We start from the raw sequence: 22,584 nt of genomic DNA on the forward strand, positions 1-22,584 counted from the left end.
TATTCTGAATCCAAAGCACAAAAAGAGACACACTATAACCAAGTCTCCACAGTGGGAAGTGGAAGAGTACCTCCTAAGCAGAGAGCCCATTTTTATTATTATAAAGGTTTTAGTAGACCTTCACCTGAAGTGGGATTTCTCTTGCTAACACTTAAGAGAACAGCGGAGAAGCGATGTGATCAAAGATAATGCACGGTGGAGATGCCTTCTCATAGCTCCGCAGCAAAGTGAAAGAAACAGTATACTTCATCAGCACTTTACCTTGACAATGCATTGCTTTGATGTGTTTCTCCCTGACTTATGAATTCATTTAGCAGAACTGCTGTTTTAGAGAAATATGTCACAGTAAAAAGAACATGAAGAAGAAATGAAAAGGAGGAGGGGGTGGGTTAGAAAGAGAGATGGAGAAACTGCGCAGGGGAATAATTCGGCTAATGGAGTGACTGTTTGGATATTCAGCAGAAGTAGGAACGGAGATTATGATCTTGCAATTAGCGTAACAAGGTTTTATTGATTGGCTGCCGCTGTAGCGTCTTTGCTGCCAAGACGCTGCATGTGGTTTTAGCATGCACAGTGTGTGTGTGTAGCCCAGCCAGTCACACTAGTCCCACTACAAGTGGAGCAGAATCCAGCTCCGAGCTGTGGCCATTTCCTTAGCATCAAAGCTGAAATATTATGGATTGCCAAGTTGAAAGGGTCTGTTTGAATGCCTGATGATAAAGTGGACTGCATTTGCATTTTCCGCTCACTTTCAAGTTAATGCATTGCCCTCCTTCCCCTTTTAGTAAAATGCAGGTATGAAAAGGCAGCTTCTGGTAACAAGTGATTTGAAAGTTTGTCTGCCTGTTTTACATGTTGGGAGCTCAAATCATGATTTAACGGTAAGTGTGATGCTATTTCTCATCTCTGTTATTATGTTGTAAGTCATTGCTGGCATGGATGGTGCTTGCCCCTTGGGTGTTGTAATCGTAATTGGGGAGGTGTTCGAGTGCCAGCAGCAGATCTGCGAGACACATAGAAGCAGAGACAGATCATAGTTTGATGGAAAGTCTTTTTTTATATATATAGCAGCAAACAGATGTGATTATTATTAAGTTTATATAACACACTGACAGACTGAACTCATAATGAGGCCTTCAGTTATTTTTAAATTCTTCTTAAATGCTTTCAATGAAAGATTTAGTGGTGTAAGAGCTCTTGATAACTGATTTGAAGAGAGATGGTGTCTGTTGAGTTTTAGTGCCTAAACTTCTAGAAACTCCAGTCTGATAAATATGATTAAGTCATCCTCTATGGCTCCCATGTGTCTCTCATCTTTCCACCATATGTTTCTGATGAACCATTGTAGAACATGATCCCACAGTCTTTTATGTCCAACCTTTGACAAATCTATCACCTCATCCCTCTATGCTCTGAATTAAAGGCCCATTCCACCTTTCCAGTTTAGATGAGTAATTCTCTTGTTTGGCTGCAGCCCAAAGCCCAGCCAGCATGTCTGGATCCTTGGCAGAGCGTGATTGGTCAGGTTCAGCCATGTGTGACTGACAGGAAGCTTGCTGATTGGGGGAGACGGTATCTTTGGATCATTGCGCTGATTAAAGCCTTGCGGCTGCGTTTTGTAAACTCCGGCCGTTCGGGGTCCCTGCACCAGCGCCCTGGCCCTGCTGGTCTGAATTACAGCTCGGCCGCATTAGTCTGATTTACAGCTTCCTCCTGCTGTTTAGATTGGAGCTGGGGACCAGAGTGGCAGGCTCCTCCTTCCTTAGCTTCCACCTGCCCCCTCCTCTTCCTATTGATTCTCCCACTTTGTGCCTCACCCTCTACTTGTCACCCCAATCTTCCCAATCCCTTGCCCGCTCCCCTTTTTACGCCACCTCACCTGGTTTATCTCATTTACACCCCCCTCCCCTTTCCATTTACCACCATTTCTTCTACTCTTCTTCTCCTACCTCACCTATTCCCTTCTCTCCCGACTCCCCCATTTTGTCTCCCCTTCTGTCCCCTTTCTTCCTTTCCTGCCTTCCTTCCACCTCCCTATAACCCATCTCCCCACTCCTCCCCTCCACTTGTCTCTCTTCACCCCCCTTTTCTCAAATGTCCCCCAAACCTCTGACAACATCCCTTCACCTTTCCTACCCAGTACCTCTCCCACCTTCCCCCTCCCCTCTCTCTTCTCCTCTCTGTCTCTGTCTCTCTCCCTCTCTCTCTCTCTCTCTCATTCCCTCCCTACATCTTTTGTGAAAATGAAAACAAAGAGCAGCCTGCCAAAATATTTCTATAGCTGTTCGCTGACGAAGCAGGGAGCAGAGACAAAGCAAAAAGATGTGCAGGCATATTTGTCGCGGCAGCAGAAAGATGGAAAGCTCTCTCTCCCCATGGCCTTTTTAGAGTCATTTGGACACCCCCCCCCCCCTCCCCAACCCACCCATCTCACCCTCCTCACACGCTCTTGCCCCGTTTAAAAGCCCTCTGTTTGAAATACTCATCTGACATGGCACCACATATAAATGCACAGCTGTATATTTGTGTAAGGCCCTCACTCTGCCAAGCTGTCCATCCCCCTGTTGCCCCAGGTGATCAGATGAAACTAATGGCAACCTTAATGTGTTTGTCTAGGCCTCTCACCCCACTGGATAAAATGATGGGAGACCAAACACTCACTCTTGTGCTAGATCACATGCTGGCCCATTATAAAAGACATGAAATTGCAAGTGTCTGTTAAGCTTTTTCATAACCACAGAGATTTTCTATCTCTTAAAAAAGTTTGCCTTCAACTGCTTTTCCCCCCTAGATGTGAAAAAAGACTGTGGGTTATTAGAGAGGAAAATGTTCCATTGAACCAACATTTGTTTGCAAAAATACTTGGTTAATTATTGACACAGTATCTTTAAGATATGAGGGCCATGAGCTGACATCAATCCATTCTGACTCAGGCTATTTCCTCTGCTCGGAGGAAGTTGAAATGAGGTAATATAATTTTTCCCATTAAACCTGTTAAACAACACGCAGCACAGATATTGATACAAAGCCTTAGGCAAGTGTGTATTTTTAGATCATATTTATATATTACAGCGTCAGTTTTAATCTTCCAGTAGTGCAACACAGGTGGAGTTAACCCTGTAAGACAATACAGAAGGAGAGACTAATTCAGTTTTCACTTCTCTGTGCCTGGCTTGTCCTGATGCCACCAAGCAGCTATTTGTAGTTGACCGACATGCTGACAAAGACAACACTAACATGCTGATGTTTAGCATGTTCACTGTAGTTAGCATAGCATTTTAGCATGCTAACATTTGCTGACCAGCACTAAACACAAAGCACATTTGAGACTGACGGTATTTGATCATAAAGCAAAGTACTGAACAATTTAAAATGTAGACATGATGTTGGTGAAGACACTTTGTACCAATGTCTGTACCAATGTTCTAGGCAATCCATTCAATAGTTGTGGAGCCAGTTCATGTAAAGCAAAAATGTCAACCTCATGGTGGCCTCAGAGAGAAAGTCAGACATTGCCATCCCTGGAGGAACACTGCTAACGTTGCTAAAAACAACAAAAGTCAGGCTCATTTAACTGTACTTGTTGGGATTTCACGCTGACATCTGAGTTGTGGGTATGCTGCGATGGTGGAGGCCCCTTTGCGGATTCTTTTGTGATGCATCAAGTATGAGTTGCTGTGCAGAGCACTAGTGAGAGACAGGGAGGTTCATTGACACTGGAGAGCTGTCTCCTCCACTCCCCTCCATTCCCTACCAGCCTCTTATTGACAATGGCACCAAGAGTACGAGGGTCCAGATGTTAGTCTCCTGCTCCCACCAGCTGTGCCAGTCTCCGATACACAGCCTCATTGACTCTGAACCAGGGAGGGGAGACACTTAAGAACACACTGACACCACACACACACGCGCACACACACACACACACACACACACACAAACACACACACACAGATAGGACAGTCTCTTTCACCAGATTTTTGTTTAAAAAAAAACACAGAAAGAAAATCAGGGATACCTACAAAATGTGCAAAGAAGATTTCAAAAGCTATTACACTCAGTTTTGTGCAGGCAGAAATGCGTGTAGATACACATTTGACACACATACAGGCAGATGAACACATACACACCAGCCACATACACTTTACACCCTCCTTCTCCTGGTGTAAAGCAGAGTTATTTGTGGGTGACAGGATCCTAACAATTCTCAGAATAATGCACATTTGTTTGGATGACTGCGCCATCAGCGCTCCCTTTGTTATTTTCAACATTGTTAGAGTCAGTCGGTACAGATCCACCAGCCCTTTATTGTACTGTTTTTTTTTTTTGTTTTGTCCATTTACTTGTTCTTATAACAATAATCAGTTTTGTCATCCAGACACAGAAGCACTATTGTCTATATGCTAATAATGACTTTGACAGTGAGCGAAGAAAAGTAGATAAATGAAGAGTCATTAAAAATTAAAAAACAGTTGACTGGCTGTTTTTGTTTTGGTTTTTTTTTTGGGCCTTGTCAAATCTCTGGGCAGCTTTTGTGTGGTCAGCAGTGGCGTTGGCTGTTGCTAAGCCTTGCAGAACAGATAGTGGTGTGCCGATGAGCAAAGTTAAAAAGGGCCCCCCTCTCCAGGAGACATGGCTGCTCTGAACAGAAGAGACAGAGGAGACTGGAAATAATACTGTATGTCTGCCAATGTAACATTGTAATCGTAGATTCACCCTGTCAGGCAATAAGTTTGATTATGGTCCTCATTTGAAACGTTGGAGTCATCTCATCTCCCCTCCCCCCCGTTCTTCTTTTATTCTGCTCCTTCCTTTTTGTTTTCTACTCCGTCCACCCTCCGGCCCCTCCCTCCCCGTCACCCACAGCAGTATCAACATTGGCATCACGATCACTCTAGATGACTATTGGGAAACCTGAGCTATCTTGTGCACCCAATGGTTTGTTTTCCAACCACATTAGTGGAGATCACAGTTGAGTTTTCACCGACACCGGGCGGCATCTGCATATCATTACAACCACGAGGTCCTGAACTCTTTCTGTGCATATGGTGTAAACCAGCAGAAGAAAATATAAATAGATGATTATTTACTTAACGATAAAAACCTGTTGTTATTCCCCTTTAAAATAATAACTTAGTTGATTTTTTTTTTTTTGCAACTGTTACATATCTATTCTGTTCTATTCCATTTCCATTTGGGAGCTATTTAAATGCTGTTTGTGTTCCAGTTGAATGTACAGCAATAATGATGTGGTTGTTGTTGCTGACAGCACTTCTCCATTAGTCTCCTCTCTTGCCAAAATCAAGTGCTATTAGACTGTGAGGAAGAAACAGAGACACACACAGAGAGACAGAGACATAGAAATTGAAAAACAAGAGAGGTCACTGACACATTTTCAGTGAATCAAATTGATAAAGAAAGGAAAATGGAGGGTAAAAGTAATGCATTAGGCGCAGAAAGCAGTTATCATCTAGGTACTTGCATCAGTTTGCAGAGTAAAAAGAAAGTGAGACAGACAAAATCAGAGGCACAAGGGAGGTTGTGTTTATTATTTGATAAAGCCTCCCTTATAACCTCAGCATGTTGCGCAATAGCTCCAGCTCTCCTTCAACTCTGTGGTGTGCCACTTCAAATTAGTCGCTTGTGGAGAGGGCCTGCCCCGTCTTTGCAAAATGCATTAGTACGCCACTCAGAGCTTCATACAGCCTAGGGTTAAACACAAATTATATCATTTCTGTCATCCAATCAAATCACACTGACCCATTGACCTGCGAGATGAGTCAAATGCATAATGAAATATGACATGGCACAAAAGCTCTGATTTTAATCTGCTCTGACACGCGATCAGATGAGGATGACCTCCTGACCTTGACTGAGAAGTGAGACGAGCACAGGGAACAGGATACACGAGGGAGAAGAGGGGAAGGAAACATAAAAGAAAAGGGGGAAATATATGCATTTAGAAAGGCTGGTTTTAGTCAATGGGAGGTTAGTTAGTAATCAGCTCAGTATCTTGGGTGAATGGGGCCATCTGTACCTTTGGACTTTGGATGGCTGGTGTTCGCCTTAATTATTCTCCCCATTCCCCCCATGTTTCCCCTCCTCTAATGATAAATAAAATGCATTTTTGTCACAGAGCAGCGTCATTTCTGTCACAGAGCTGTGGCTGGTGCTGAGGAGATAGTAGCTGGATTTTATTTCCTAGAAAAAGTGCCTTTGACAATAGTTTTTTCCTGTCTCATCCCCTTGCTGCCTCCCCATCTCCCTATCTCTGTCTCCCACCCACTCTCCCATCCCATTCATTCACCGGACAGATACACAGTAGTTTAGCATCCCCATCCCCACCGCACCCTTTCATGGTTTCCAAACAGTAACATAGTGATAGATAAATAATGCAGTCAGGCTGTTTTAGGGAGAGATGAGATGACAGGGGGGTGGGGGAGTGAGTTGGTGGGGGTCAGGGGATGTGTACCAGGGACCAGAACTGTTTGGGGGTCTGTGAGGCACAGGAAAGGCTGGGGTTGGGCCAGGCAAGGGAGGAAGAGGAGAGTGGAGGTGTAGGGTGGCTGTAACTGGATCTTCGGCCCTCTCCCCCCCTCCCTCTCTTTGGGCTCTGCTAGCGCAGGCTTTGTGGTGTGTTGATACCCCCCTGACATGATATTGTAGCAGAAGAACAGCTATGGCTTTAATTAAGCCTGAGTTGATGGAAAGAGATGGATGGGTAACGAGAGGGGAAGAGTAGAAGAGAGAGAGAGAGAAAGGGGAGTATCAAAAACAAACAGCCCAATAAAGAGGAATAGCAGAACAGTTCATGCCGTTCGGATTAGTAAGTGATCTTCGCAGTCTGACAGGCACTATTTGCCTCTGCTGTTACATTAAAACAAGAGCCCTGTGTGCACTAGTAAACAGGACCATTCATAAATATACAGTATAATCTTCCTTTGGGAGAGCGATGGCTGAGTGAATGAAAATAGATGATGCTCTCAAATTCTTCCCAAAGATAAATCCAGCGTCTTCTTTGCAAACCGGACTGCGTGGAAAGGAGAGATAACGGGGCCTGACTCTGTCTCTGCGTTTGGAGTGCTGCACGGCGGATACAGGGAAGGTGTTGGAACGAAGAGTGTCGGAGGTGATGGAAGTGGTAATGTGTGTGGGGGATTTTTAGCATAAATCACCACTGTGACAAAGCTCTCCAATAGGCAGATAAGTGCACATTAGTGGTAAGGCAGATCTGTCATCGTCTGTCTCCGAGCTGCCGGTCCCGCCCTCTCCCTGCAACAAACGCTGACTTGGGAGGACTCCAAACTCTGCGTCTGTGTGACACACAAGTAACGGGCGAGTGTGACGTGATGCCTAAGTTTTTTAAGAGGAAATTTTCACAGTGTGTGGGCCACCTGTGAAAATAATGTTTGCATAATGACACTCCTTTTAAGGTAATATACTCAGAAACTGGCAAAAGAAATACAAACAGGGCTGCAACCAATTGATAACCCATTTAATCTGTGAAATGTCCAAAAATAGCGGAAAAAAATAAAACACAGAAAATCTTCACTTTTCAGAAGCTGAAAGCAGAAAATGTGAGTTATTATTGTTGAATATTGCCTTAAAAGGTTAATCAATTATCAATATAGTTGCTAATTAATTCTAATAAACTTTAACTAATTTACTAACCGATTAATCGACTAATTTATTTAACTCTAAATGCAACATTATGTCATGCTTGCGCAGTGTTTTACAAATACTAAAAGGCATGCAGCTTTTTTTATTATAATTGTGAAATATATTTCACAGCAGAGCGTTTTATAGAATAAATATATAATTAAATATTAATTGGGTTACATCCTAAATCCGTATTTCTACAGGCATCACTACAATATTCTAATGAGAAGAAGAATGTACAGATAATGAGCCATTAGCCACAGTCAATATCATCTCCAGAAGGCCTTGAATACTCAGGCAGTGTTACAGAGGGAGGGAGAGATCTGTGCCAAATAAAAGACAAGCTGGAAAGCTCCCCAATCAATGTTATTTTCTCTCTCAGTCCCAGACCAACTGTCTATTCATCTGTTTCTTTCAAATGAAAGGTGTGCTGGTATGTAACACTTACAGTCGAGAGATCTGTCTCTTAATTAAAATGTTACAGATTGTGTTTCGCCCACTGCGCAGACTGAGCATACTGTGTATTGGAAATAATGTTCCCTATAGTGTGTGGTATTGATCAGAGAAGGAAAATAAAGAATGTTGAGTGAGAAAATAGAATCTGTGTAATGCAGCCTTTGGTAGGCGTGTTGCTTTGACTATTGCAAGTAAACCAATGACGAGTACCTCATGGGGGGAAAAAAAAGAAGAGGAGGCTTTTGTTTGAAAAGCCAATTCCATACTAGGACACAAGCTGGTCTATACAATCCATCAAATACATTGCCTTTGTTTGGATTTTACTTTTAAAGAAGAAAAGAGTATACATTAGCTAGAGTGTACATGTGGTTCTGTACATGCAATCTCATTCTGAATAGAGGCATATGAATAATTTATCTTGCCACAATCCAACTGGGAACGTCCTTGGTATTTACATTTTATCATCAAGGGCATTGGATGAGCCCTCACAGCAATCTAACACATGACACACACTGAGTCCTCGTCCCTCTGCACAATCAAAGGCGACGGATGGGACCGGGAAAATGTTTCTGTAGCTTGGATATATATTTATACACTGAGAAAACAAAAGGTTGATGAACATGCTGGATGATGACTAAGCGTGGCGGTCTTTAGATTACACAGTGGTCACCCACAGTCATACTGAAGCACAGTGAAAGATGACAGGACTCCGAGGGACATGCACGGGGACTCACTTCACACAATGGCTCCAATGTTTACAGCAGACAATTTAGTTTCCTTCCAACAATTATGAGGGAAATTGAATCTCAGGAAATGTTCGTTTTCTTGTCCATTAGACCAAACAATAACACTATCCCCAAAGGTTTACAAAAACATCTGTCTTCAAAGGACAGTCCAGAAAATTAATATCAACTGGCTTGAAGGCTATATCAGGACAAAGTAAATCAAATTGAAGCAATCGCACTTCTTTTTTTCTCTCTCTTCTTTTCTCCATTTGGTGTAACATGTAGGAAGATGAAAGTGTGCTGTTAATGCTGAGTCTATGTCTACGTTCTTTCTTCACAACAAAACATTGCCAAGGTCCTTTTTGTGGTCAAATTAAAAATGGGTGTTTTACTGCTTTGGGTATTGCACATACAGCCTCAGATTGACATTCATTTAAAAATACATTATATATTTTAATCCTGCTGAAAGCTATTGTGGAATAAAACGAGTTGTCCTTTACTATGTATATAAAGGCACAAGGATCTGTGATCCAAGTGGAAACAAAAGGCTTACCCCACCGCTGTCACAAAACCTCAGGGATTTAAAACTGCTATCACTTCAAAATAAACAAACATTACAACATTACACAACTAAATCTACATTGATATTATGATTTTATGCTGATGGAGGTTTTTCTTCCATTAAAACAGGACTTTTTTATTCCAAGCAGCTGAAAATGCTCATCTGTCATAAAGAAATCAGCCTCTTCTGTTATATATCTTAACAAATCTGTAATTTATATGGTCAAAAATTTACACAATAGACCTTTAAACTAACCTTTGGACTCAAACAGGGTTGAGAGAAACAAGCAAAAAATATGCCCTGCATCCTCTCTCCTGTCTTCCATCTCCCCGTGCCCCTTATTTTCTCAAAGTATCTGTTTGAGAGATAAATGACCACTCTGCTGCCGAGGATGACAGCCTACACAAAGATGATATTGAATTGATTTCAGAAATGTTGCAGAACTGACTGTTTGATGTATACTGCTAGACATGAATCATAAAAATTCTATTAAAAAACCCTTGAATGGCTGACACCAGAATATTATTTGTGATGATTAATTTGACTCAGTCATTACAATGGGAGTCAAGTTGGATCGTCTCAGACAAAATTGCTTTTCATTCCCCGTTGAATTTCCCTGCTATTTTTCTTTTCTTCTTGTTCTGTGCAGAACTCTGATCTGATTGGACTTACTGTGTTAGCGCAATGGCGCACAAATACAGAGGCTGTTGGTCCTCTTTATTACCGATCGCTGAGCATTGAGTTTTTGTTCCAAAATGAGATGTTCAACGTTTGAAACAAAATTACAGCGGCTTTGACAAAATGACAGACCAGAATTTAAATAGTTTAGAAAGCTTTATGAAGAATTGCAGGAAACAGAAAACCTTGGTTGACAAGATATCAAAACATTAAATAAATTCTTCTTCATAAAGTTATATTGTTGTAGAATTAATTCTTTTAATGATTTCAAATTATATATTGACATCAGCCGTAAATGTTGTTGTTCCTTTGCACAGAATGTTTTTCATCAATGAGCTCTTTGTAGTGGAGGTAGTGAGTGTATATGTAGTGGTGAAGGATAACTTCTGCTGACTTTTAGGATGAATTTTGCTTTGGATAATTTTACATTTACTTTTTTATTTTTTGACAGATCAAGCTAATATTGGTTAACCATTATTTTGGGGTGAAAAGGAAATGAGGATCACATTACATCACAGTTCTCGATGTATCATTATTTTTTCCTATCAAACACTGTCAGCACTGAGGTGTCCTGATAAATGAAAACAATGGACGAGGACGACTGTTGACTGGAGCTGGTTGATTTTAAGTCAGAAAAAAGCACATTTAGTTACTGTGCCACAGTAATTTAAGCAATGATAAACTATCCAGATCAAAAATAATGGACGTGGAGAAGGTGAAGAACATTTCCTTCCCTAGATGCATTTCATAAGTCATAGTAAAAGAACACAAGTAAAATTGATTTGGATACCACAACTTTGCAGAACAGTGGTTAAACTGTTAAATGGAGCTTAGAGGTGTCCTGTTTAACATCTTTAATAGAGTTTCTCAAAGCAGGAGCTGCTGGTTCTCTAAGTATTTTTTACCACTGTAAATTCCCATTTCAAATTTTGTTCTCACAACATCCTCCATGTTCCCTGCCGTAGTTGCAGAGTTAATCTAGAATTAACCCAGAAGATATAAACTGCTAAACATAGTTTTGGGTTTCTACTTCAAGTTTGGTTCACCATTACCAGAGAACACAACAGAGTTTGGTGATTGGATGTTTCTTTCCAAAATGCACCTTTGTCCTATGTTTTTGTACCTTTGACATTTTTAATCAAAGACCTAGATATTTTGTTACGTATCTGCTCATCTCCTGTGATACTGATGATTCAACTGGGAGAGTTTTATGCCCATCCAAGCCTTGGACGTGCTCCAGTTACCCAATATGGCCTTTGCAGGAAATTAACAGGATTCGGTGCCCACTTTGCAACTCTGTCACTGTAAACTGAACGCTTACATCTCAAACCCATATGGAACACAATCATACAAAATACAGTTCTGACTTAGCTTCGGTTTGATCTGCTTGTATGCACTGCTTCATCGAGCCTAATCTTCTGCACTTTTTATTTTTTTTTCTGTCTCTCCCTTCACTCAGAGCTACACAGGTCAGACTGGTGGTGGCGGGGGAGGAGGCGGAGGTGGTGGCAATGCCAGTGGAAATGGAGCTGGGGATGAAGACTACGAGATCCCTCCCATCACCCCACCTAACCACCCCGAGCCCCCTCTTCTTCACCTGATGGAGCACGACTCTACAGGCTACCTCTGCCACTCGCTGCCACACAATGGGCTCATCAACCCGTACTCCTATCCAGAGCTGCCCACACTCATGATGTCTAACATGCTGGCGCAGGACAGCCACCTTGTTTCCAGCCAAATGCCCTCAGTGAGTAGTGTTACGAGTACTGAACCATTCCATGGGGGCCCTGCGAGCCCAGAAAGCTGGCGTCCAGGAATATTCCTTCAGTTATGGTCACTAATACATGTTTCAGAGGAAAAAAGGTTAAACTAACCCCTTTTAGTTTGGTGAAATAATTTGGTCAGCCGCATGGACTTGTACCAAAACTCTAAAGGCCCTATCTTAAACCTGGTGCAAAGCACAATGCCAGGTTTCTTTGATATTTTCAGACCAACGCAGTTTTCATTTTCCCATACACCCCCTGTGTTGTTCAAATAGTAAATGCACCCATCTGAGTGCTCATGAGTGTGTTGGTCTTTAAATGAGGTGTGGTCAGGCACATTGTTGGCATATTCCTATCTTGAGGCAGAGGAAAATGATTGCGTTATTGACCAGCAAATACCTGGTCTGAAGTCAATGGTGCAGTATATCGCTGTTATTTAAAGGCTACATCCTGACATAATTGTACTGTACCTCACCATGTTTACCTTCATTAAATCACCTGAAAACAACACTAGGCCACACTATAACCACACGCACCTCTATATAAATCAAACTGGTTGCTTATAGCTGGATATGACTTCATGGAGATGCCCATACAATACACGAGTCACTACCTAGCACTCAGCATTTATTATTCAAATTTTGAACTGAGGGAGCAAGACCGTCTATGGCTGAGAGTGTAATGCCTGCTTTTGCACCCTCAGTTTAATATTTTGCACCACACTCTCTTTCTTACTACCTGGCAAATCTGCCATCACAATAGCAATCCGCCAAGGTGCAGGCACACCTGGCTTTTAAAGGGAATGGGAGATAGCACTCTGATTGGTTTATTGCATGTTATACCCAAAACATACCCATGTTGCTTTGTAATATATGTGAAAAAATTATAATGAAGCACATGAGTGATGGGACAAATCTCACCTTTAAAATGATTTTCAAAGCTTTTTTATTATTTTTTTAATCATCCAAAAACAGCCATTTAAAAGAACCTCCACCCCATGGTAACCACTGATTTCTAATATGAAACACCTTATAAGGTAAATGTAATTTTCAAAACATGAAGACGGCGGGTTAAGTGGGGAACTGAATGATTGCTCAGTGGTCGCCATGTCAGCTCTGATGCATGGAGAAAAGGATTGTGGGTAAATCCATCAGCATCATATCTACCCCGACAGCAAGCATCAGTCAATCTGTCAAGCCTTCAAACATGAATACGCACTGATTACTCCCTCAGCTCCACACAGACCTGCTCCACCACAAATTAGTATCTCCAAACCATAATTGCATTCATGAGAACTGCAGGAAATAGAGCTGGTTTCTGTTACAACAAATGATATATGTAAAGCTTATGCGTGAAACATAATGCATAGGTTGAAATAGCTAAAGGCTCTCCAGTTAGCTGTCCTCTTTATGGAACACATGTAGCCCTAAAAGTGTAGTTTAGCTGAGCTCGGTGTTTAAATGAATGCCTGCTTTTCCCGTATCCTACTCACTAAAATGTAAATATTATGTTAGAGGTGCAGTGAATAGTGCCTCTATAACATTTGAAATGTGGACAGATGTGGATGCATTTTTATGGATTACAGCAGTGAAAATCACTTGGGTGAAGAAAAAGCACATATGGTCCACAATATTATCATATTACCGTGTTCATGGTTTGAAGGTCAGAATTTCTCGATATTTACTGTGATGTCATAAACAGATCCAGAAATAGCTGCACTCCACAGCTGTGGTTATTTAATAGATTACCAGTACATGTTTTATATTGTCCTTTTTTGTGTCAGAGGCATGATCAGGAAGTCAACAGGGTGTTTTGTGTACACGAATGAAAAGAAAAGAGAATCTATTATTTCCAGTATACATTAAATACATAGAGATACATATCAAGGTCAAGTAGAATGTATTATCATGCTCACCACAAACAGAGGAGGTAAAGATAAAAAACAGTCAGCAAACAGTCAAAATTTGGCCTGATAAAGATCTGAAATATAAACGTACTATATATTATATATAATGTCGGAATATTAACCCTACGATTGGATTCATGTGTCATTTATCTTGATATCCATTTCACATTTTGGTCATGACCTTTACTGTAGAGACAGTGGTTGATTGGCCAGTCTTTCCCTCAGCACTCAGGATATTTGTTACTGCTTCAGAGGGCCACACTCAGTGGTTTTAATAGATTGAATACTGCAGGTTGTGTGATAAAAATGCATGAGATGTGAAATGCTCAGCTGGCATACAATGGAAATATATTTCAAAGATACACTACAAATGCTGGTGATTGCTGTTCTGACAACTACTCCTTGGTGGTTTAAAGGGTGCCTTTGGTTTTGATAGTGGAGACACAAAAGCAAATATATTAAGAAAAAGAAAAAAAAAAAAAAAAGAAATGACACCAGTGAATCAAAAAAAGCTTTGATGCAGGTGATCAGTGATTATATTTTGCAAGTAAACCTCCCGAATTTTGATGTTTGAAGACATTTCAATATTTCAAACAGGCTCTGAGAGAAGCTCCTTGGCTATATAGCAGGTCTTTTTCAGGGCTAAGCTTCAACTTCGCTGCAGAAAGAGCAGCATATAAAGCAAACTCAGAAATTTCTAAATCAAATAGTCTGCCTGGCGAAACTACCAAACCGTAGCAGAGGTTCATTTGTGCTGAGAGCGGAGTGTCTATTAAATCGGTGCCTCACCTTGACACAGTCTGTTGAGCAGACTAATTAGGCAAACTCTGCAGTTCAAACATGAGATGCTATCATTATGAATACCTCACTTGACATGGCTAGATAAATAACAAGGGTTAATTCTAATTTTAGACTGTTTGGGTGCTTTCTGTAGATATATAGGTGTTTTTTTTTTTTGTTGCTGTTGACGTTGTACTGTATGTGTATGTGTCCAAGTGTGTCTGTGTGTTTCTGTGTCTTCACTATAAACAATATCTCTGCTGTTGAAATAGATCCACTACATCTGGAGGTCAGGCCTTATATTCAATCTTGAGCACATTGAAAAAAAAATCCATTAGGGTTCATCTTTCCTGCATCAGCCATTCTATTGTGGTGCTGCAGTGAGATCTGTTTTCATCAGGCAGATTCAATACGTGAGCTGGGCAATGAAAAGAGTGCAATAGAGTTGGATGAAGAGAGGAGGGGTGAGGTCTGAGGGGGGGGGCGAGAGAAAGAGAGAGAGAGAGGGTATTGTGGGGAGGAAAGCAAGAAGAAATTGCAATGAGGAAAGAGGTAACTCTTATTCAAAATCAGCATATACCTCCAGTTTTCTGTACCTCCTGGATTTCATTATTAGATATTTTAGAGATAATTCAGTTGAGTGAAATAAGGTTATTCTGTCTCAACAAAAGCCCGAGAGCCTCTGGTTTTTAAACGTGTGCCTACGTGATTCAAGCATGAGGACATTTGAAAGTACTCCACTGCAGGTGCATCAATATAAACATAAAATAAATAGGGCGATTATATAACAGAAAGGATTTAGAGTAGAGCAGTGTTACAGCAGCAGCTGCTCATTCTCAGCGAGCTGTAAGAATAGATAGTGTGTGTTTAGTTTGAGCTGGTAGGGTGAACTGCAGGACTAAATGGTGTTAAGACAGAGGATATGACTCTGAGTTGTGGGTGTCGTACCTCTTGACCAAGATTCCCACTTAGATGCAAATAATTAAAGAACAAAGAATAACACTGGTGCTTTATTATATACTTCTTTTTTCTTATTGCCAATAAATTCCATGAAAAGATCAAAGCCAACAACACATTAGTTTGTCTCAAATAGTTTCTGACTTCCCACCCTCTCTGTGGTTCTGAGCCCTATCTGTTTGTTTCTGCTGAAGTCACCTACAAACTGGCAGTGGAGGAATGTAACTGCATACATTTACTCACTTTTGCAAAAGTGTGAGGTGCTCGTACTCGAGTGTTGCTGTATACTCAGAGGCAACTGTTTTATTGCACTACATTTATTTGATAACTTTTGTGAAGATGAATCATTCAAAATATATTCAACAAATAAATTATGATGTATTATTAAATTCACAAGCTACCCAGCAGTATATAAAGTAGTTAAATTAGCCCCTCCTTTACCAGCTGCAAGATTGAAGTGATGAACACATGGATGCATTAAAAATTACTGCAATTATGTAATCATATATTATTCTGATATGGGCAGTTCTGCATAATGTACACTTTTACTTTTGGTACTTTAAGTCTATTTATATGCCAATGCTTTTGTACTTTCATTGAAGTAAAATTTTGAATGGATGACTTTTACTTTTACTAGTGAGTGTTTCTGAGATCTTCCACCATCATTGCAAACTCAAAGGGGAGTAAACATTTTTTGGGACTATAGTTTCAGCTACAGACTACTTCCTGTTCGGCTTTCTATTTGGGATTTATAGCAGCAGGATGGTGTATGTGGAAATGACAGTGCCCATCACCACATCAGCCAGAGCATCAGTGTGGCTCATTGTTTTCCATAGTTTTTGGACAACAATGGAGGTCTGTGGAACAGAGGGAAATGCTGTATGAGGCTTTGGCTGCACAGGGAATACTTGTTTGAACTTAATCAATTAGTCGATCAACAGAAAATCTCCTACTATTCTGATCATTGGTTTACGGTTACGTCAGTTTTTAAACGAACGTGCCAAAACGTCGCTGGCTCGAACTTTCTCAAACGTTTTCTTAGTCCACTATGATAGTAATAGATGATCTATGTAATGAAGGTATTGGGTTTCGGGAAATTGTAATAATGGCATTTGCCACAATTTTTTCCTCAGTAATGAAAATGAATGTTAGTCGACTTGTATATTAGTGGCATCAATAAGAAAAATACCGACCACTGCCAGCCTCATCTTTAAATGAATTGTAAATGTCAAGTGTGATAGAGCTGATGGAAGTTAACTTACCAACCAGATAGTGACAATTTAGGTTTTTAGGTTTGTCTCTCCTCTGCTGACTGTCAAACCCTGAAAGACATCATGGGCTGTAGTCTTCTAATTTTGTAAAGAGGCCATTTTCAATTCATACGTTTTTTTTTTATCATTATTATTGTGTTGTGGACTGAGGCCCCTCCTGGCCAAACCTGATATCTTTCAGAGAGCTCTTTTCTCTGATGCTCTGATGCACTTGGCAGGGACTCTCTCTCTCTCTCTCTCTCTCTCTCTCTCTCTCTCTCTCTCTCTCTCTCTCTCTCTCTCTCTCTCTCTCGCTCTCTGTTAATGCCCCCACTGTCATAGCATCTACAAGTTCCAAAACACATTAGACATTTAATAGCCGTGCTCAGGTTGCATTGATCTTATCAATACAGCCCAGAAAGATGCGCATCTCTGCTGCTTCCACTGAATCACTACTGAAGTGGCCTTGTTGTTGTTGTTTTCTGTTGCATCTTCAAGTCACACCAAAACTTGCCTAAAGCTAAACTATTTTATTAACCGCTGTATAGGTATATCTATAAGAGTCTCACACCTGCGCTGTGACAACTACATCTGCAATCTATTTGAACAGAAAGGCTCCATATTCAATTATGGTATATTTAAAATGCTTCTCAAATTCATATGACCTGTGCCTGCAACTAGAATAAATTATCTTTGATTAAGTTTTTTTCATGTTCCTCAATGATGCATGCAATATTAGCCATCATCAAACTGGCTCGAGTGTGATGTTGTGAATATGTAACAGTTGATGAATGTATTATCAGCTGGGGGATGTTATGCATAATGGCTATGTATTAGCAGAAAGAGCTATATGCAGACGCAGCCTTAGCTCCATCAAACTCCCAGGTATTATCTAATTTCTTATTTTCCAGAGGACAAGACGAGAATCTGCCTGAATGAGGGTCAGTTCATTTATAAAGAGGGTTGTGGCACCCTAAAGCTCTGCCGACTGTATTCATATTCAAATTCATTCTCTTATTTCTTTTGTGACAACAGTTTAAATGTAAGAATTTCCTCGCAAGCTCTTTATCTGCAGTTGTTGAGGTTAATTATCAAGTATTAATCCCACCCTGATTGCCACGTTAAGTTGGTTGGATGCCTGCGTTTTCTTTTCTTTCTGTATTTTTCCTCACGAGGTATTAAGTGCTCCTGGCAGGTGCGCGCTCCTCAAGCCTGTGTGAATGAAATATGAGCTGCAATGTCAACTGAACTTGTCACAGACAAGCTTGGATGAATTAATGATAAGAGAGCAGAGGTGTGTTTTAATGTGTTCTCTCTCTGATGGAGGGTCTCAGCGAACGTATTATCGCATACTGTACACCTGCTGGTTTTTGTATAAACATGGAACAGAAAAAAAAAGGAGGATCCGGAGATAAGGTGGTACATTTGTGAAGAAAATCTTGGACCAAATTTTAATGCTAGAGACTGAATATTATATCGCCTACACTGTTAATAAGTGACTCTCCAGAAATATTGTAATTAAATGTGTTTAGACTTTTCCAATATGGACTTTAAATTTGTCTTACCTTTGCCTTTAAAGACTTTCTGCTCTTTGAGGCTTTGCCTTCTTCTATACTTTTCATTCAGATGAAGAAAACCTATTTCTCCTTTGAAAGACCTTCATTTTCAGTCATTTTTTAAAGGGATTAGAGCGTCTGCGGAAAATGATGGAATGTCTGTCGCTTTTTACTACAGTTCAACAAGCTTAGTGATAGAATGGGACTTGTATTAGTTATTCCAGTGTTGATTCAGGCATAGATGATTTTGAATGATCAATGCTTCCAGCAGAGCAAAAATCACTTGCTTGTTTGATGGCCTCTTGAAATCTGAGAGAAAAGGGAGGCCTGTTCTTAAAACTGCTTCCCATTTTTTTTTTTTTTTGTGATTATTTATTTTTAAAATTGTCCCTTGGGCTAATGTTCCATTTTGGCATTTCACACCTCCCTCTCCCATAAATGAACCATCACAGCCATAAATCACTGGACAAACAGAGACTTGTGCAAACCCTGAAAGGTTCAGAGATTTATGTAACACATTCATGTTTTCCACTTCCTCATTTTAGTACTCCACTGGTAAAGCCTAGCTAATAAAAGGTCCTATTAATATTTCCTGTTGCTTAGCAACGGCAGGCAGCAAGTAATAGCATTCTGTGGAAAAATAGATGACCGATAAGGAAAAATTCAATTCTTTTCTCATCTCCTGGGAGAAAGTGCCTTATTTCTCTGGCAATGTGAGATGAAACTGTAGTTGTATATTAAGAAATATCTTAAAAGAAATATAGGTTATTTTCCAATTTCATCATTTTGGGGGGATTTTTATTGCCGGCTGGAATGGCAGCTCATCTTTTTTCTCCACCTTGATAAAGTCAATTAACCTATCAGATGAAGCTAATCAGAGGATATGGTGGCGGCATAATTTCTTTCTTTTTAATCAGAACTTCTAAAGAGATGGTATAAAATAACACATGCACTGAACTTTAAAGAGATCCATTGTGTGAGACAAATTGCATTTCATTTATATTGCAGGTGTAATTTAACCTTGTTTTGTACAAACACAGGCCAGCTTCCAAAGTATGGAGTGGTGTGCAAAATCTTTTCTAATAACGCTGTTTATCACTGAGATCACAGGTAATAGAAGAGGATCACTACAGTGGCAATTTCCAATTTAGATAATTTATCACATCATATTTCAAAAACAACTGAGTAAAAGATGTGTTATCACTCACATGTTGTTGTCATTGTCCTCCTCCATACTATAGATGTGATCAACAGTGGCATTCAGGCAAAGAACAGAGGCTAAAGAAACAAAGGCAGATACAGCTGCAGCAGATAGCTGGTGTTATGAAGCAGATACATAGATAAGGGATTTCATATTACACTTAGCCAGGGGCCCCTGCTGAGATTTATCATGCCATGAAATCATGTCCATATTGCACTGTGCCCTATCTCAACCATCCATCATCTCATTCTGCTTTCACCACCAGGAATATTTGGCCCTGGTGGCGGTGGAGAGCCGTCCCATGTCATCTCACTCAGGGACGTCTCCCCTGCTGTGCTGCCAGCCACCAGTTCAGCATAACACTGCCACTCTGTCAGCTAATGTGCACAAGAGCTGCTTGAGCCAGGGTGATTAAAACACTTTGTGTATTCATGTAACACAGTTCATAGTGGGAGCTGTGGCCATCCAAGACCAAGAGACGTAAGCTGCAGACAGAATTCACAGACAGCGTTCGCCCTCAATCCTGCTAAGTAGAACGGTGTGTTTACAGATGATTTTCTCTGTTTGGATTTGATATCAGAATAGAAAAGAATTCTGGCTCAAAAATTGCTGCAAAGACACAGAGCAAGCTTCAGTGTATTTTCTGTATTTTTTTGCTGTATCTCAGTTTTCTTAGCACTTACAGTAAACAGGGCTCATTATTTTTAAAAAACTATTTGAGAGTGTTTAGCTAGTGCCTGTAGAGATTGAGAAAAAACAAGTGACATCTGAAAAGCATATGCCAAAATCAAGCATAAACCAAATCTGAAAACATTTTTGCTGCTTTGAAGGTTCCCAAGAGCACAGTGGCCTCCATTATTCTTAAAAGGACAAAGTTTGAAAAAACCTGGAACCACAAAGCCGGGCAGTCCAACTGAACAATCAGAAGAGAGGAGACAGAGGTGAGCTCCAGATATCCTCTGTGGGGATGGGAGAAACTTCATGGGGGACAATCAGTTCTGAGCATCATGTCTGGTTTCCTTTTGGAGCTCAGCCTGAGTGACCATCAGGTTCGTGGTCACCTCTCTTACCAAAGCCATTCTACCTCAATTGCTCAGTTTGGTTGGGCGGTTGGAGTCCTGGTTTTTCCAAACTTCTTCAATTGAAGAATGATTGAGGCCACTGCGCTCTTGGGAACCTTAAATGCAGCAGAATTTTGTTTGGCAGCTTTCCCCAGATCTGTGCCTCGACACAATCCTGTCTCTGAGCTTTGCAGGCAGTTCCTTCTACCTCATGACTTGGTCATTGCTCTATTATGCATTGTCAGCTGTGAGAGCTTATGTAGACAAGTGTGTGCCTTCCAAATCAGGTCCAATCAATTGACTTTACCACAGGTGAACTCCAATCAAGACGTAGAAACATCTTAAAGATGATCAGGAGAAATGTGAGGCACCTGAATTAAATTTCTAGTGTCATAGCAAAGGGTCACTTTGTCATTATGGGGTACTGAGTGTAGTCCGGTGAGGGACTCAATAGCAAGTCAGTGGATCATTTGTATATTTTATTTTTTTTTTTCTCTTAGTTTTTTGTTACCAGAAGTATTTTCTGAGCTACCGTTGCAGCAAAAACACTTTACTTGACCATAACCTTAAATGATAAGTGTTATTTTGCAGTAGGACAATATCTTTTGGACATGTAGGGATATTACATGTGGGTAAAAGCCTGTTCTAAAAAAGCTCTAAAAAAAATCTGCTCTAAAAGGTCTGGGCATTTTTTGGTGAAAATCAGCGAAGCACTAAAAGGAAAAGTCTAACTCTACCTCTCAGTCTGATGAAATAAACTGTATGATTATTTCTAACAAGAGGTTCATTTGTTTGGTAATCCGCTGTCAGTAACATTTATTATAGCAGTAACATTTACTGCAGCTGAATAAGGTGAAGGTGCTTTCCGTCAGAAATGTGTGAAATTTTTATCTGACAGGTTTTGGACACACATGCAAATCACCTTGTCATGACCTCCGCTTGCATGGCACACATACAGTACTGTGTGCAGCTTTTTTTCCCCCCCCATTTGTGTGCTCTTTCTTGTTTTTGTGTTCATTATTTCTGCATCTACATTCATTTTTTTGTTGTGTGAGCGCGGGCACACCCACACACACAAACACACACACACGCATATACACAAAGTGCGTTTGACACGGCAGTCAGGAGTCTCATTAGTGGGAGCAGAGGAGCCTTGCCTTCTGCTGTCAAGAGTGTGTGTCCCTACCACTCCTCACAACCGTCTCCTACATGTCACGTCAGCCAAGGCTCTGATTCTCTGACGCTGTGCTTTGTGAGGTGAGCACAGAGACACGCAGAGAGAATAAAAAAGACTGAGGAACAAGAGAGAGAGCTGGGGGGAGGGAGGGAGAGAGGGAGAGGGGGGAGAAGGGAAGAGAGAGAGAGAGAAAATAAAAGCAAAGTAGGTTCTGACATTAGCAGTAATGAGGAACATGGAGGATGGTGCCAAGGGGGACATCATGACATTACTATCTGCAAATCAAGCACTGCCTTGTTGCTGCCACAGATTCACTCTGAGAGGCGTTCAGGGTGGTACTGTACTTTTCAAACCAACAATCACAACCAAGAGCATCAGCCTCTTTCTGCAAACGTTTCCAGCTACACTTTTAGATTTCATAATAATAATAATTATAATGATAATGATAATAGTGACAATAATAATAACAATAATAATGATAATCTTGTCAAGCCACAGACATAGTACCTTCTGCACAAATGAAAATACCAACAAAATGGTCTCTGTATTTTTGTTATGACTTCTGTTTCTGTGTGTGTGTGTTCACTTGAAAGTTTATCTGTATGGCTCAACTAAGAAGTTGTTTCTACATTTAATGAAAATATCAGGTGTGTTGGCATGAAGTCTGTTTGGCTTTGAGAGATGTGGTGGCAAAGTTCATTTACACAGCGTGGCTACTTAAGCCGTTCTTGGAATCAATTGCTTTTTCTCTCTTTTAAAGTTTGCGTTGAAACTCGTAATTACTTCCCTATGCTGCTGCTTTGTGAAGTATTGCTGTTTTTCTGCCAGATTAATTACTTGATCACAGTTCAGCACA

At 40.6% G+C, this 22,584-nt stretch overlaps 1 protein-coding gene across 4 annotated transcripts in view; it reads left to right on the plus strand.

Moving 5' to 3' along the window:
• The window catches only part of tox2 (TOX high mobility group box family member 2), a 108,573-nt gene that overhangs the window by 68,572 nt on the left and 17,417 nt on the right, over positions 1-22,584 (plus strand). For all 4 annotated transcript variants that reach the window (XM_071493803.1, XM_071493802.1, XM_071493801.1 and 1 more), the window contains one exon: positions 11,537-11,824. In XM_071493803.1, the coding sequence (XP_071349904.1) occupies positions 11,537-11,824 (288 nt within the window). The remainder of the gene's footprint in view (positions 1-11,536; positions 11,825-22,584) is intronic.

Source organism: Trachinotus anak, unplaced genomic scaffold (genome assembly GCF_046630095.1).
Source record: "Trachinotus anak isolate AG129_WGS33_773 ecotype Australia unplaced genomic scaffold, CSIRO_AGI_Tana_v1 ptg000013l, whole genome shotgun sequence".
Taxonomy (NCBI): Eukaryota; Metazoa; Chordata; class Actinopteri; order Carangiformes; family Carangidae; genus Trachinotus; species Trachinotus anak.